The sequence below is a fragment of the Myiozetetes cayanensis genome, unplaced genomic scaffold (assembly GCF_022539395.1).
Source record: "Myiozetetes cayanensis isolate MyiCay16 unplaced genomic scaffold, myiCay2020 scf3, whole genome shotgun sequence".
Lineage (NCBI taxonomy): Eukaryota > Metazoa > Chordata > Aves > Passeriformes > Tyrannidae > Myiozetetes > Myiozetetes cayanensis.
This window is the reverse complement of record NW_026087521.1, coordinates 27,280,208-27,298,696: the sequence shown is the minus strand read 5'-3', so window position 1 is coordinate 27,298,696 and position 18,489 is coordinate 27,280,208. Positions and strand designations below refer to the sequence as shown.

Below are 18,489 nucleotides of genomic sequence, written 5' to 3'. Positions count from 1 at the left end.
ATGCTTGAAGTGTTTTTAAAAATTAATATTATGCTGCTATGCTTGGCTTAATTAGCTTTCTTCTTCATTTACAAAGCATATCGGTCTGGTTAATGAACTCAGTCTCTATTCCCCATTCTTGAAAACCTGTTTAATTAAAGTTTTAACTGCTCCATAAGTTTTAGAAACAGTAGAATTACTTTTATTACTATAAACTGAAATCCTTCTTTTAAATTTGATCATACGTACATATACTATATCAGAAATACAAGGCACATTCCATAATACTCCTGAATACACACACAACACAGCTACTTATAATTAATTATATGTGCCATCTATTTCCGTTGTGTTGCATGTTGGCAATTTTGGTGGTTTTGCACAGAAAGTTGCACAAGCAGTCAGACTGTGATTAATTTAGCCAATCAGTAAGTCAGTTCCTTGAAATTCATTAAAGGTCACCTTTTCTTTTTGGTTCATGCCTATTTTTAATCTGTTCATTAATTCCCTCATTCATGATTCTATCCTATGTCTTTTAGAGGTCCATCACTTATTCAACTCCCACCTCTACTATTAGGTGACTATAGTTTTCAATTATAGCAAATCCTATCACAATATTTTTCAGCATTTACCACTTCCTCCCATTCAGGCTATAGTAAATGATTAAATATTAATTTAATTATGTTATATATATAAAATAGAAACCTAGTCGTTAGAAATGCTATCTGGGATAAACCCAAAGTTCTAGAAATGCATGACATACGGTTTATCATAGCTGGGTTTTTAGGCTTCATATTAAAACCCTTGTGGCATAATGGTCAGTGAGAAGAAATTATTTGTGCAATCACTGCCAACAGACTACAGTAAAGCAGAAAATATTTTTGGCCTACCTATGCAGAGATGCTGGAGACCCCACTTAATGACTTATTACCCATTATACCAAAAATACACTACAGTTTCATCACACAATTTACTCCACAGAAGCAGAATGTTAACAATAGTCAGTTCTAAAATAATGGAAAAAGATAATAGCAATTTTCCATCCTATTCTCATTTGAATCTCATAACCACTGGGGTGATCAATTTCAAAACCTTATTAGTTCTGCTGTTGTGAACTATTCAGAACCTCATTTTGAGATCTGTGGACCTCATTTCAAGGTTTGCAGTACAAAACTATACAGGCAATCTTTTTAACTGAACAATTTACAATTAATATTCCTGTCAACATATATTTGTAATTTTTACATAATAACAAACACAATAGTGTCAAAAATTTCAATTAAAACATAGCCAATTATTGCATGTAGCTGACACACTGTGCTATAAAATACACACTGGCACTAAAAACTGTCAGGCTGTAAATCTAATGAAGAAAGGAAGCAAACAAATAGCAAACAATGATATTTTTCTAAGTTAAAAAAAAAAAAGAGAGAGAGAAAGCATCATCAGTTCATTCTGTGTAGAACTGTGTATTCATTACTCCACTCAATGGAAAAATATGAAATGCATAAAATTAATTTTGAAGAGGTGACTTTTTTGTATTCATTACATAAATTCATATCCCAAAGAAATGCTTTTTTAAAATATATGCTCTTATCTCCCCAAAAAATGTTATAACCACATTTTCATTTAGACTAAATTGGCCTATTTCTCTTAACATTAGCATAGCCAAGAGTCTTCATACCAGCTGAGACTCTGATCCTATGACAGTATGTTCAGATGATCACAAATGGCAGTGTTGGTGCATTTTAAGAAGCTACTGTGCTTCAGCTGGAGTTGGTAAGCAGACATGTGGTCCCTGCCAGCTCATGGCAGTGATAAGGAAATGATGTTCACTTAAGCTGCCTTCAGCAGTTCCAAAAGGGAGTTGAGTTGAAAGCACTGAAAAGATGAGCATTTAGGAAGAACACTGGAGGCAAGCTATGTTTTTTGTGTACAGCATCAAAAGTGATGCAGCTGCTGTTGTTTCCCTACACATGTGTGGAGATGGAAATTAATCTTATCATTAGTTTGGAGTAGTGGCATGCACACGATCAACTTAAATGAATTACATGAGGAAGCAGTATCTCCAGCTGTGAGGGATAAAAGGCAGAAGGGAAGAATGTGTGTGTGTAGAAATGAAAGGGGGCCAAAGAAAAGCGGCACCTTTTAAAAACCACCATCTCGAGTCACTCGCAGTTACCTGACCATTCGTTGATTTGAAACAAACAGAATGTCTGCTTAAATTTTTCTTTAAAGGAGACTAAAGAATTCAGGCAAAAACAAAACAAACAAACAAAGAAACAAAACCAAAAAGAAACTCTCAGTCCCCAGAAAGTCATTATTTGGGATTCTGAAGCTAGAATAATGCTGCAGATAAGGAAGCAACCCCATACTGAGACTATTTTGCAAGGCAGTTTTCTACTCTTCATTGGTAGGTGGACACAACACTTTCACTTTGTCACTGGCTGAGTTCAGCACCCTAAATATATTCAAGTATTCTAGAAAGAGGACTTCTGCACTGCTGTAAAATGAAATAACCAGTAAGATTTATTTACATTATTAGATTCTTCTGTTTCAGCATGTTTTCCTTCAATTTGCAAACACAAAAATATCCCTGATCCTAATGCTGCTCAAGCTAATAAAAGTTGTAGTTTCAATTTACAGGAGGAAAGTGCATGAATTTCCAGGTTTTGAACCTTGTTTGCCTTCTAGCACACCTAGAAAAATCTGTGCTGACATATACATGAACTTATTGTTCATTTTCTGAGATGAGGAGCCCGGGGAGCTCAGTTAATATCTGTTCCACAAGCTTCTTATGTAAGCATAAGCCTACAACAACATCTTTCATCCCTACTTCCTCATCTATAAAATGGATTTATTACTATTTACTTCCTCCTACCCCATCTCTGCTCCTGTCACAGTGAGCTTTTAATGCAAGTCGACGAGCACCCCAGTTGAAATGAAGCTCAGCTTATATTCAGACACTACTTAAGCTGCCATCTAAATGCTGAGGTGAAGTTCAGAACAAAGAACATTTTTACTAAATACACCCTTTATTCTGATGCCTAAGTATGGATTCCAGTGCCAAATTTCAGACCAGCAATGGTATTTGTATACATAGCTTAGAAAGTAAAAAGGAAATAATTTTTTAAAATTAAAACACATGAAGGTATTTTATTAACCAATGGAATTTTAAAATGTTAATACATTTTATTTAATTGCTGCTCACTTTTTTAAGATCTTCATAAAGACAACCTATTGAGCTTCCCATTGGGATGATTATACTTCTATGCAAGTCTTTTCTAACCATCTGATGTCTTGGCAGAAAATCAACTTACAGTGAAGCAGAAATCAAATGTGTTTCTCTAAAGAAAAATGTCTACAAAAGTTGCTCTCTTGAACAAGATAAATATGTGCACTTTTTAAAGTTTCTTATACGTGTTAAGTAACACATTTGAAAATTAATATTTGATATCATAAAATCATAGGATAATTCAGGTTGCAGGGATCCTCAGGAGGTTTCTAGTCTGAATTCCTGCCCAAACCAACGTTACAGAGATCAGTTATTGAGGGCTTTATCCAGTTAGGTCTTGCACACCTCCGAGGATGGAGACTGCAGTTTCTCTGGCAACAGCCCCTTTGCCTGACCATCCTCATAGAGAAAAGTTTCTTTTATCTGGTCTTGAACTCTACGCTCATTGCACCACTAGGCCCAGTTCCACCTTTGTGGTAACCTCCCCGTAGGTAAGCTTTCTGCTAAGTCACCCCAAAACTTTCTCTTGTTCAGGCTGAACAAGTCCCATTTTCCCAGCTCCTCCTGGCAGGGCAAATGCTGCAGCCCCAGTCCAGCTTGAGGGCATGGGGCCCTATGCTGTACTTGTTTCATATTATTGTTGCCTTCTCTCCAAAACTGAAGCCTATGTGTGGTCCATGACACAACAGTATTTTCCTTTTCCTAAAACAACACTTGTTGTATCACAGCCCTGTTCATGTTTGTGTTTAAAACCTACCAAAAGGCCTCGACTTACTATAAAATATTTTGTAGAAAACAAATATCTGCCTAATAGTAGTATTATCCGTTCTTACATTGGTCTCTACTTACATGTCCAGCACATGGTAGCCAGTCAGAAGTTAACTGGTGACCAGAACTCTGCTGGATATTTGCACTGCAGAGAACTTCATTATTGTACATGTTCCAGGTGCCAGGGGAAGCACAACCTGGAGAGGCCATGGTACTTCAACAGTACTTTTCCCAACTCCTCTCCCAGATTTCTGTTTTCCATCCTTGTAGTTTTCAATAAAGTGCTTGTTGGTCTCTTTTCTCTTAATTCTATAACGTATATTAGCACAAGATAGAATGGTAGTTCACAGAGCTACAGCTAATGCTGGCAATAATGCCTGCAGATACACTTCCTAAATATACTAGATTATACTTCACAACAACCAGGGGCTGCATAACTACAGGGATTTATTGAAAGCCATGAGAAATGTTACTCCAAGGTACCTACAGAGCATTTAAAAAACTTCCCCACTGTTTATTACTCTGGCAGATTAAAACAGTCTTTGAACACTACAGAGACTTGTTATGCACAGTGTTCACAGATATGCCATCTTGAAAGAGATGCTGCTTTTTGCATTTTTAAAGTGTTGCTTCTCTAATTAAATTTAAAAAAAGAAAAAATGTTGCCTCCTGTAGATGCAGCCGTCATTTGTGTCTTGGCTCAGATGCGCACTAATAGAGTAGCCTAGTATATATTGCAAATTGCAATTGCATACTCAATTTTTAGTACTTCTGGGCTTAGTCTGAACAGTAACTCTGTGAAATCTAGTGTTATTGATGGTCTCTCTTTTATTGCCTCAGTGTTGCCCAAATCAAACCTCCTTACTTCAGTGGCAATGGGATACATTGCTTCTTTTTTCTATAAGCTAACACTGCAAATAAGTACAATCTCAGAGAATCCTATTACATCGTCATTTTTTTCTTTAATATTAAGACTTCCAGAGGTCACAGAGAACCTAACTTGTAACTCCACTGCTTTCAGTGAATTTTGACAAAGGAGACCAAGTGAAATATCAGAAAAATTATATTGAGGATACACAGAATCTGTTAACAATCTTACTGCTGCTATCTGTACTCTTAAGAAAAAAATATGTCTATAAAGTGTTACGGATATTAAAGAACTGAAGACCTTACTTCATGGAGCAATGAATAAATACAGCTATAATATTAACACTCACTTTCTAATGGAAGGAAAAAAATAAGAAATAAGTCTGGAAAACTACGTCTTTTTGCACTCCATATATTTGCCCTTCTGAAAACTTTCTGGGGAAAAGAATTGTGCAAAAAAAAGCAAAAAAACCCACCTCTGTATTTTATAATGAGTACGAAAAATGCCAAATTTCAGAAATCCAGCTTTTCAGACCATCGTTACTTGACCTAAAGATCTATAGAACTTTAGCAATTCATTATGGATACAGAAAATCTTCATTCTACATTCATCAGATTGTTTGCCTAGGTTAAAGATGCTTCACCAATATACATTCCCATCATTTGCATTTACAGAAATTGAGCCCTCTCAGGCAATGACTCTGCATATGGAAATGGAATCAAAATCAATGAAAACTCTGTTTAGGAGACTTGCAAGGATATGATCAATTCTAAACAGTCATGACAGAGTAGTATAACCAGAACCTAAAAATAAAGCTTTAATTGGCTAAAAAAATTCCATCAGTACCTAATAGTAAGTAGTGTAAAATAAACTGCATCATACCTATGAGTATTCTGTGCACATGGACACAATATAAAAATAGTTTGGAAGACAAAGAGTTTTTCATCTAGGGTAATCTGACTGCAACTACATCCTTTAGATACATAAAGTACAGAGACAGAAAAATATGAAGAATACAATTAGTCAGTTAAAATGAAAAATGTTCCAAAATTTTTAATCTCTGCAGATAGTGCTGTGTCTCTGTAGAGTACAATCTGTTCTCATTTCTGTTGATTCCACTATCACTCCTGTCAATGTAGATCTGACCACTCACAGATTTTTACTTTTTTTAAATTTAATTTTATTTTATTCATAACCCAAAGACGGTGGACTTTGCTGAAGAAGAGAATAGGACACAACCATAAACATACCCTTTGTATCAACATCAACTGTGATTCCTACTCTTTTAATGTGTTTCACTGATAATCTATTTGCCTATTCCTATTCCATGTTTCTTATTCTAACTTTGAGCCATTGCAAGCAGTACCTTACCATACCACCGATACCTCAGAACAGTAGTTACCAGAGCTCTGGTATCTATTATCATGTGCAGTGGGAAAGGAGGGAACAAAAAGACTTGCTCTACAGCACTAGTGAACATGAAATTGTGTCTGTGTGATCTATGTCTGCATTGTCATACTTTGAGAAATCCTTATTCACGTATTCAGAGCAATTTTGCAAGATGAAACATTTAAACGCAACAGCATTTTGCTGAACCATTCAGTTCAGAATACTAACTCCTAAATAGCCTAAAAATATCCCTGGACCAAACTTTTTAAAAAGTTAGTCTTCCTAGAGGCTCACAAATCATTCTTAACCCAGATACAGTGTTAAGAAGCAAACAATTAGATGAAAGAACATAACTGGTACACCAAGCACCTGCAGACCTGTGCACTGTGACAGACAGGAGGAAAACAAATTAGTTCAGCAAGGTTCTGAAAAGACTTAATTTCAGATGTTACTCACTTAATCCCAATTTTGATTTCCTTTACATAAAGCTTCATTTATTTCTGTTACTGAAAACATATCATAATTCATCTGTGATAGATAACTATAGATTTTTTAATTTCCACCAATGCATTTAAGATAAATGAGTTTTATTAAGTTTAATTTCAAGTTACTCCAAATGTTTTTAATTTTTAACAAATTAGATTATATTGACTTTTAAAATAAGGCCTCCTTTGGAAGAGTTAACGTTTAAACAGCCTTAAGGAACCATTGTAATGATTTCCCACTTAAAGTTAATTCTCTTGTGAATCCAAGGAAGACAAAATAAATCCTGATCTATGGGAGCTACATTTTGCAATACTGTCTATATACGAGCTGACCTATAGACTCATTCTCAGGGGCTAAATGGTAATTTTCTAACTATTCATTAAATTCTTCTGAAGAGGAAGTTCTAATAGCTTATCCAAATTAAATTATCTGTTGTAGTTTTGTGGCACAGGTTGTGGCATGTGTATATGCTTGGGGATATACAAGACACCACGAAACTCACTTCATCTGCACTAGCAACTAGGCTGGAAACAAGAATAGAAAACTGAAGTTTTTATTTCAGTGAGTTTGTAGCTTTTTCAGTGCTTCAAAGCATTTTTCAAAAGATAAAGTGCTATGTAGTACATAATGTGTGGCTACCTGAAAAATAAGAAAAAAAAGATGAAAATGGATCTATTATAGATCTTTCACCTACACTCCTTTTCAAAAACTAGAAGTCAGTCATTATTATTTTTAAAATGTCACAATGTTTATCTTATTAAATGCTTTTAGAAATTTGAAAAACAGGATTTTACTACCATGGAGTCATAATACCTGAACTGAAGTCAAAATATAAGGAACTTTTCTTATGGATTAATGGCTCTGCCTATTTGATCTTTCATTTCTTTCAGTAATTAACAAATAGGAAAACTCTAACTTACCCTAATTGATAACATGAAAAAACATAGCCTTCTTGTCACATATCTTGTGACATCCCTAGTCATGCTCCAAATAGATCAAATAAAGATAATTCACTCAGCTATGAAAACATAACTACAGAATCACAGACCATATTGCCTATCACTGTTCTTATTGACCCATGACAATCCTGTTTATCATGATTTAACTGCAGCTGGCAACTAAATGCCACACAACCACTTGCTCGGTCCAGCCCCTTTCCACCCCCAGTATGGGGGAGAATTGGAAAGAAAAGGTAAACCTCATGGGTTGAGAATAAACAGTTTAATAATGGAAACAAAATAAAATATAATACTAGTAACAACAACAATTAATAAAATTATTATTTTTATTATCATCATCATTAAATGGAGAGAGAGAGAAAGGAATAAAACTCAAGAAAGGCAAGTGATGTACAATATAATTGCTCACTGTCAATTTCCAAGCAGTCATCAGTGTCTCCCAGCCAGCTCCTGCAATTTACATGCTGAGTATGATCTATGGTATGGAATATCCCTTTGGCCAGTTTGAGTCAGTTATCCTGACCACACTCCTTCACGGATTGTTGTGCACCTCCTCACTGGCAAAGCACGGGAAACCGGAAAGCCCTTGACTTAGGATAAACACTTCTCAGCAACAACTAAAACATCACTGTGTTATCAACATTATTCTTATACAAAACACAGCACTGTACCAGCTATTAGGAAGAAAATTAACTCTATCCCAGCTGCAACCAAGACATACAGTTATAGCAAAAAGCTCTGGGACAATTTTCATATGTTCAAATTAAAAAATGCACATCTTGATTACTGAGATAAGTATTTCTTTCAATAAATTCACCTAACATGTAGTACCACAAATAAATGAGGATCATCCTACAGCCTTCTGTGTCCGTGAGTAATTCAGTAACCTACAGGCTCATCAGGATTCTGCATATACTCTCACATGCCTTATGTCCCACGCCTTTGTCTATTTGGCAAAGAACACCGGCAAAAGTTAAAGTTCAAAGACTTGAGGAGTTTGAATGTACAGCATAGTTAATTTCCTACAGATGCAATTTGTGTTATTAAATGCCCTTTTTTATCAAAATACAAATTCTGTTTCAAAAATGAATGTAAATATGTTAATAATATAGAACAGTGTAAAGTAACACTTGAAGTTGCCTTTATTGCTATCTCTTTCTGACTTTGCTACAGCAATGAATGAGCAACACTGATTCAGGCATATCATTCTTTACACTTAAATTAATTACAGCACTGATATCAACTGCACCAAGGAATAAGTACCTTCTTAAGGACACAGGTTAATAAAAGATATCACACAGTAGCGTACATGCTTACTCCTATGTTTTAGTTCTTTAAATGATAGTTGTAGCTGTAAATGTCTATAGTTTTTGGACATCAAATTATCTTCTTATTTCCTGCTATTTAAAATATTTTGCTCCAACAAAAAGGCAACAGTATATTTTGGTTTCTCAAACTGAGACCATTCTGAATTTTTCAATAAAACAAAAATATTGACTGCAAGAGAAAAAACCAAAAAACAAAACCAAAACCATAGACAAATTCTCACAGTGCCCATATTATTAACTAGGGCTCACTGAGACCAAACTCAAATCCTTGACTTGAATTGCAGCTGTCAAGGCTTTCTTAAGTATTCACTACACCAGAGTAAGAATCATCATCTAAACAAATTGAGTCACAGTGTGCCGTATTGTCTGAGATCTCCCAGGGTCATTCATAGCTTAGTATGGGAAACTAGGGATTTACCTTCCCAACTCTATGCCAACTCTATTCTGTACCTGGGAAAAAGAAACCTTTTCAAGCAAGCATTTTCTTCAAAATAATACTGTTCTCACAAAAACTTTTTATTTACATCTGGTAATTTATTTCCTCCTAGCCCCAGTAGAAAGGTGTATCTGTCAGAGTAAACCAAGTCCTGAAGTATTCTAGAGTATACTCTTGCTACAATGTTGTGGGCTTTTTTTCCTGATAGAATAATTTACATAAAATCAGTTCCATATATTCCCTACAGATTCCTACATACTGCAGCAAAGACAGTCATCCACGTATCTTTGTCTCAAAAATAAAATAAAATAAAATAGAATAAAATAAATATAAAATGTAAATTCAAAAAAAAAAAAAAACCTGACACAAATATATAAATAAATAAATAAATAAATAACATCAGTCTACCTTTATTTGTCCGTCTCAGTGTGAAACAGTAGCTAGAGTTTGTAAATGGAAAATCACAGGCCTATAATCGTATTGAAAAATACTGTAAAATTACCAGCCTTGATTTGTGGCAGAGATATCCTCAAAAATAAGCATTATTTGCACCCATGTACCTTTCATGAGAGAGTGAGCAGTTTTGTGTATCATTTCTCCTCTTATTAAAAGGAAGACAGGTACAATGCTGACATCCTTGTTAAGGATAGAAAGAAAATGCTAGAAAGTTCTTGTTGTCTAGGATACTGATTTAAAATACATTGAAAGCTGCACTCTTCCTATAAAGACTCAGAGATTAAGGCTTAAAATACTTACTTGATAATGTCTCCTTCAAGTGCAATCACTCGTTTAATGATCTTCTGTTCAGGATTTCTAGGAGACCTGACACAAGGGATAAGGTTATACCATCAGTAACATTCGCATTGTTTTAAGACAATGAAAAGAAATTCCACAAAGAAATAGACACTACAAAAGTCATTAGGAGATTCCACGTTATAACATCAATCATTACGTTCCATGCTGAAGTGAAGCTACTGTAATAATTTTCATTGCAAACCATAATTGCAAAGCAGATGCTGAAAAATGACCTGCTTACAAACACCACAATAATCAGCATACCTTTTATCATGAAAAATATACTCCACCACATTAAAAGCAAAACATCCCACTACCTATGAGGTGAGTAGCTTTGTAAATAGATGAATGTATTAAACCCTGAATTTCCCAGCATATTGTGTTTAAAGGTTTATGTCATTCAGTCACTGGGAAAAAACCCTATCTCTGTGTTATATTAATATCTATCACTAATTCAGATGAACCTTGCCTAGGGAACTGTGGAAGTTTAAAAAAACAGTCATAAAATTCTCTGAAAGTTCAAGCTTTGTCCAAAGTTTCTTAAAGCATTACCATATTTTCACTTAGTTATTTTCCCATAAGCATCTTTCACTGAGTTGATTCTGATTGTATATTACATAATATTATGAGAAAGCAAAGCTGAACCTGCCTGTCCAGCCTGAATACTCCAACTTCCTGGATGCATATTAATAGATAGAACTATTAAAAATATTATTTTACTGTATTTTTGACAGGTTTATGTAGACACATGAGCACCATAAATTTTCTTTCTTTTCTACATACTTTACCTCTTTGCATTCTTCACTATTAATTATTGAACTATGCAAACTTAGAAGAGCATTTTCATGTTATAAAAAACAAAAATTCTTTTTATTTGCAGCTTGTACACAGAAAAGTCACTGAAGGAACAAACTGTTTTGATTTTCTGCTGATGCTTGGGTTCTGCTTATTGAACTCCAAGTAGTCTGCTAGACATGCAATTGACAGAGATTTATATTACAGTTTTCATGGCTAAAACCATTGGCCATGCCATCCTCACAACACAGCAGTATCTTTGAGCTCATCTCTGGTTAACTCATAGCAGACTAAGATTACATTTCTCTAAAAAGCAAAGCTGACATGAGTTTGGATGAAAAGTTTGCCCATGCTGCTGCATGACTAAAGGCATTTGAGGTTCACTTCCAGTTCCAAAAGTTAAAAAGAAAAATAGTTTCAGACTTAGTTGTTGGGGTTTTTTTAATATTAGGCAAAACAAGTACTCTAAATATTTTAAATTTTTTTTTGGTTTCTTTAGGCTTTTTGTGTGTGTACATTCCAATACATTTGAAATAAATTTATCTTTCAATGTAATGAAATAAAATCCGACAAGCCCAATTTTGAATTTCAAAATATCAAATAGTTTCCCTTTACAGTTCACCAAGCCTGGAAACCTTATTTTCACCAAGCAGAAGGAAGCAATGAATATGAATAAAGACCATACTTTGATTTCCTAGTCATCACTGGAATTTTCTAATCCCTACATAATTCACAGTAATATTTTATTTAGCATTAATTTTACCTGAATAGTTGTGTATTCCAGTTCAGTCTTGTCTTTCATGTTCTTTCTCAGGCTGAGAATATGCATTTTTATAAAATTTTACACATCAGTCTTGGAAAGAATTAGTCAAGTTTTAGACACTCATATGATTTAAATGTATGGAGTATCCATAGCACTTTCTGATCCTGCTCCCTAGCAGGATTCAACAAGCACTAATTTGAACATTAACCACACCTTATTCTCAATCAGAGCACAGTCTAAGAAAAGACAACACACCTTTACTACAAGCTGTTATAAATTATTTTTTTTAAAGTTACTTTACTGTTAATTGATTTAATTTTTAATTTGTTAAGCTCAGGCAGTAATATTTTCATGTAAAATTTAAGCAATGGAAGTGGTAATACATAATGAATGTGATGAACTGTACATTTCTTAAAGATTGAATGAAAACAAATTTTATGTTTGCACTTTAGAAATTCTGTGCTGGTTTAACCCCTTACTTTCAAAGGTTCTTTAAAACTTCCCAAGTTAGCATTTCCACTTCATTGGTATGTATATATATATATATGTACACATATATGTATGTATGTATAGTAATGCAGTTATGGACCTCTCTTAACTTTCCTTTCTTGTGCAAAAAGTTCTAATGACCTTGAAAAAACATCACTCTAAATTTGAGGTATGGGTAGTTGTTCCAAGGGTGGCTACAGGATTTTCAAGAGGTGAGCAGGATGTTCTGTTCAACAGCCAGTGTATGAACCGCAGGTGAACTGGTTCTGAAGCGATGGCTATCGATGCCTTCCTGAATAGTGTTTAGCATAACACTGGGATTTCATTGAACAAATTGAACAATGAAAGAGGAAAAAAAGGTCCAAAAATTGTAACTAGTATCTGTTTAGTACTTCTCTGTCACTAATATCTGGGTGAGGTTAACAAGCAATAACCTTGGAAAACAGGAGTAATTCAAAACAGGACACAGAAAATGTTACACTGCATTTTTTCATTGTCCTTGTAGAAAAGGTCACATTCAGTCATGGTCCTTTCAATTGATATTGTGTGGGAAGAGATGAGACTCCCTACACACAACAGATATATCTTGTCTCCAAAAAATGGCATTCAGAAGACATGTATATCATTAATATGATTCTATATGAATTAAAACCAACCATCCATACATTTAACAGTCAGATCCATATCTGATGTTTCACAGTGCAGTCACCATCGACCATTTTCTAAATGAACCTCTCAAAAACTTGAGCTTATATTTTTCTCAGTAAAAATATTTTCTCATCTGCATATAATCATTTTTGACCAGGCACGAATTAGGGACAGCAGCACAAGTAGAAACAACTAGTTGTCATTACTATGAAAAATCTCAAGTGCATTGCAAATATTAATGCACAAGTAGCCTTTAGCAGCACATCAGGAATACACTAGGAAGTGCATCTCTGGAACATAAATGCATTTCTTAAATGCAGATTGAATTCTCCTCCACTTACAGTCTCTTTTCCTTTTTCCATGAAGAAAAGTGGAAAACAAACAAGTCTAGCAATTTGGCCCTCAAGCCATCAAGTTTGATGATAACTCAGTTTTACCAATTTCTCTTTAAACAACAGTATTCTCTGATCAAGCGCCTCAGGGGAATGCCCACTGTAAGATATAAAAAGAAAGCAACAGCCTGTGTATCATCCAAGACTGATAAATATTTTTGATTTTACCTGTCAAAACAATTATTTAAACATCAACTACAGATCACCTGATGGCTGGCTGCAAATAATAGAATAAAGAGCTCTATTTGAAATATTCTCTATTTCAAATACCTTCTGACAATGGGACAATTCACTCTGCCCTAGCAACAATTTCTAATTTGTTCCAGACTTTCAGTTTATGCACAGTGCGATGTAGAAATTCCAGAAACATGCACAAAGACATGAATTTTGACATCAAAATTGAGATTCAGAGTTTTAAGATAAACAATTTACCAAGGGAAAAAAAATAGACATTTGGTATGTATTTGTTTATGGTTTTCCAGATGCGGTTTTAGCAACTCAGCATAAGCAACCTGCCACAAAAACCTGTATGTTTGTCTTATTCTGTATTGACTTGCAGCTTTATAATCCTAATCCACACACAGCTTTGATTTAAAACTAATGAGCAATTCCAAAAGAAAAATAAATGTTTACATCATCAGGACAGGATTAAATTTGAATAAAAGCCTCTTACATTTGGTTAGTTGTTCGAAAAGAATTGAAAGAGAAAGGTTAAGTAGAGGAGCAGATAGATCACTCCAGTGACTAGAGCAGATTCAAATTCCTTATTCACTCTCAGCAAGTACTTGAAGATAGATTATTCTAACCTCCAGCCTATGTGCTATTTTAGAGCAGGTCTCCCTTTGTCCAATAGATATTGCTGAAAGATAAAAAGCAGTACACATAGGAAACTCCTTCACTCTATACATACAGATTTTGTTCTAATGTTCTATAGTAGAAGAGCTATAAAGAATTCAACTTCCTTTTTATTAAAAAAAAAAATCAACAACCACCTTTTTTGGCGCTCTAGACACTGTATATGTCAAGGAGGAAAAACATTAATTGGGATGAATATTGGTTGGATAGCTTCATCTGTTTTTTATCAGCGAGGTATTCCAAAAACACAGTCTGAAATAAACTAATAATTGATGAGCTCATAAGAAGAGGTATTTTCTCGGGGAGGGATAGAATAACAACTGAATCTTAACACTTTTTTCTGTTTTAGGGAAGCATTGACAACCTTTCTTACTTATTACCTCAATATCACTTCCTCAAAATAAATGAATCATTTATTTATGTTTTTCCCTTTCCACCGCTTGGATGATCTATTTACTTTAGCGAATAAAACTTAGAACAATTTTCAATAATTTCTCCATAAGCTAACTAATATTTGATCAAACATTACATTTTCATAACCTTTCTAGTTTTGTATGTGTCATTTGACTCTGCTTCCATTTTTTAAGTTTTCTAAGTACATTCTTTTCAGCATGTCCACAGAGAATCATGCTTAACTTCAGTTTCTACAGGCTTTTCTAAAGAGAGTGCTTTTAGAAAAAAAGTGAAATACAGTCTAACTGATTATCTTAGTTGGTCTGTACACACAGCCTCAGGTGCAGAATCCGGCAATTGCCTTTCTTAAACTTCATAGAGTTGGTGATTGCCTACTTCTCTAATTTGTTGAGGTCTCTCTGACCTCCAGGTAGTCAAAAGCTCCTCCCAATTTACTGTTGTCAGTAAAATTACTTAGTATTCCTTCAATTTCTGTGTCCAAGTCATTAATGAAGATGTTGAAGAGAACTGGGCCAATGATGGAGCCCTGTAGAACCTCATTAGTAACAACCGATATTATCCCATTCAGTATAACCCTTTATCTCCTTCTTGATATTTGGGGATCCAGAAAATAGCTAGAGTGACTAAAAAGTAAATGGACCCAAGAATAAATGGCATTAGTATACCTACAGAATTTGGTACCTCAAAGTACAGTTTTGGAGGCTTTACTTAAAAAAATATATTCTTGGAGGAAGATGAAGGAGAGACAATGGAGCTATCTCATCCTTATTTCCTATTGCTCTTCCTTCCTGTTGCCAGCATAGTAGCTGATGCTAAGACTCTGTACAGTAGGAACCATGTAGCAAAATCCATTCTTTCATTCCTCCCAGTACCATAGCTATGATAAAACAGATCCAACATAGATGACTCTAAATGTTTTATAGGAATGAAAATTTACTTAATATATGTGGACATATTTTCTAAACTAAAACATTTTTTAATCTACTTGTCTTTTTTCCCCAGTCCATAACTTTATGTAAATTCCATATCTCTTTATGCAGATAATGAATCTCAGAATAAAAATAATATCTAACTAATTGCATGACAGGTCTTGAGACAATTTCTGTATTGTGGAATACAACATGCAATATAATAGTGGAGGAAAAACTATGTTCAGACTTATTTTAGTCTTTTTTTTTCCTGTCATTCCTGTTGTCAATTTCTATGATATAGAATTGCTGCATTAAATGTACCCAGTAACCTGTAAAAAGGTTTAGTATTTGTGTTCAGTTTGGATCACCAGTACAGGAAAGTTATTCACAACTGGAAAAAGTGACAGACCACCAAAATAATAGTAACAGAAGAGTAATGTAATAGCAGTGACTAAGGAAATTGGGTTCGTGCAGATTAGAGATAAGACAAAGGGTTCAACTGCTATTGTAAACTATCTAATTTCTGATTAGGAATTCAGAATTTTTGGAAAAGTACACAGCAAAAGGTTGGCAAACAACATGAGTTGCAGTAAGGGAAATTCCAGTTGGATACCAGAAAAATATTCACACTCCATGTGGTTAAGCAGTGGTGCAGATTGCCCTAAGAGGCTGGGAATCAAAGAGGTACTCAGAGCTCAACTGGGCATGGCTCTGGGCAGCCTGACCCAGCTTCAGAGTTTAAGCTGCCTTGAGTGGTTGGTAGGACTAGATAATCACTACAGATGCCCTACCACATAAATTCTTTTTCACTTCTACCACCTCTAGCCTTATTTAAATGTATGAAGAATTGAGATGTTAATACCTTAAAATACAAAGTATTTTGTCTGGGATGCAAACTGTCATGCTAGAAGAGACCATCCTGATCATCCTAATTAACAGTTGTAGCCCACAGATTTCCATCTTTTCTGTGTTTTTTGGACAGTACCTAATTCTATTATAAAGCTTTTTTAAAGAAAGTTATGATATCATGTTTCCAACACTCTGAGTGACAATGAGACTAACATTCAGAGAAATTACTCCAAAGTTTAACTATCCTTGCTGTTAGGAAATTGCCTCTGCATTCAAAATTGAATTTATCCTACTTCAATATCATGCCTTCTCCTCCAAGGCAGAGAAACCCTCCAAATCTTATTTCTTCTTCATGCAGAAAGATTCAGAGAGAACAGTTATTCTTAAATTTCTCTTGGATTCATCAGCTAGAATTCCTTAAACTTCTTAGTACACAGGTTTCCAATTCTGGAACCACTTCTGTTACTTTACTTCCAACTCCTTCATTTTCTTCTTGGCACACATGGAAACCTAGTATTATTTAGGTTGGAATATTACTATAGTTAATAAAAAAGTAGAGTAATCTATCTTTATTTGCTGTCTCAAACCAAAATTTCTTTCCTATTTCTTAATATTCCATTTGTTTTTGCATAGTCAGGCAACAAGCTCATCCTTTTCATTCTAGGAGCTGGTGTTGAAAGGTAAAAAAAGTGACAATTAAACCTTCTCTCAGTAAACTGCTTGCTAAAACAACTAAACCACAAAGTTTTGATTACTACTTTCACTTCTCATTCCATAAAGCGTTTTTGTGAACACTAACAATGTGATTCAGGTAATGCTGTAATATCACGGTATCCTGTCTACCTCTGCATTGCTTGCATACTTAGCCAATGATTATGAAGAAAATTGACAAAACAAGTGCCTAGCTTTGGATGACATAGCAGTCTGCTGGCAATATTACCATTCACAGATGTGTCTCCAACCATATGTACATCTTCAGTGTGGAACTGAGCCTGTTTATGATCTGTCTAACAAACGTCCCACATCAAGTCCATTAAAGGCAAGTTTCTCAAACAAGATATTATGTGCTAGTAAACAGAATTCTTGAAGAAAGTAAATATCTATATTATAGCCTGTATCAAAATTATAGCTATCTAGTTGTTTTGTAATTTTACTGATGTAACATACCAGGTTTTCTAGACAAAACCTATTTCTGAATTTGACCTTCAGTGTATTTTAGCTTCTACTAATAGAAAGATAAATAAGTCATATGATGATTTTGCTCACATAAGACATTTCTAAGACCCTTCTCTTCCAGTTTTAAATACTGGAAAACTATTGCAAGTCTTGAAATCATTTGCATTTTCTCCTTTGTCTTTCATCCTCTTTAAGTGCTAAACAGGCATTTTTCAAATGGTATTTCACACTACAAAAGTTGTTTGAGTCCATGCTTTCCTGTTAGTCCTAATGTTTGAGCCAGATTTGACCTTAAACTGTGTTATAACTTTAAAGGAAGTGAAGCAGATTAGATTAGCAATTTTTTCAAACAGGAATATTATGAAGAAATCACATGTAATTTTGACATTAACAGACAATGAAAGCAGTAAAAACCATTCCTCAGTTGCTCTTGGATTTCCTTTGGACTAAATTTGAAGAAGCAAACCCCAGTCCTAGGAAATAGTGATTGAGTGAAACATTATGAATAATCACCATTTTTCATCCATAATTTACAAAATAAGTACTTAAAGACAGCAGTTGCAGCACCTGGTTTGGCATAAGTTCTGGTAATGCTTGATTTGCTCAGCATCTCCAGTGGAAAATATGTACAAAGAAGTAATTAAAAATATGAGGAAAACTGTACTTCTAATAACATACTGTAATTCTTAATTTAACTCCACGTTGTTTCTTAGTCAAACTTCTGTTAAAAAGCAAAATCGCTCACTGCCAAACAACTATTTTGGTTTTACTGAATTTTCCCTGGCATATCTTCAGCATGCTACATAGTTGCAACCTCACTCTTAGACGAGACATTAGGAGTATCAGATTTTCATAGATGTTGAAATTATTTATTATTGCAAATAATTTGATCTTCACCAGGACATCATTACGGACTCTCCCCAGTGTAAACTAGATGTATAATTCCTACATTAC

The 18,489-nt window shown here is 34.5% G+C and overlaps 1 protein-coding gene across 2 annotated transcripts in view; it reads right to left on the bottom strand.

Annotated features, from left to right (window-relative positions):
• IMMP2L (inner mitochondrial membrane peptidase subunit 2) overlaps window positions 1–18,489 on the bottom strand; it is a 410,416-nt gene that overhangs the window by 130,575 nt on the left and 261,352 nt on the right. The window contains exon 4 of one of the 2 annotated variants that reach the window (XM_050323972.1): window positions 10,205–10,270. The exons of the other annotated variant lie outside the window; for it this stretch is intronic. Within the exon in view, the coding sequence (XP_050179929.1) occupies window positions 10,205–10,270 (66 nt within the window). The remainder of the gene's footprint in view (window positions 1–10,204; window positions 10,271–18,489) is intronic. 2 annotated transcript variants of the gene reach the window in all.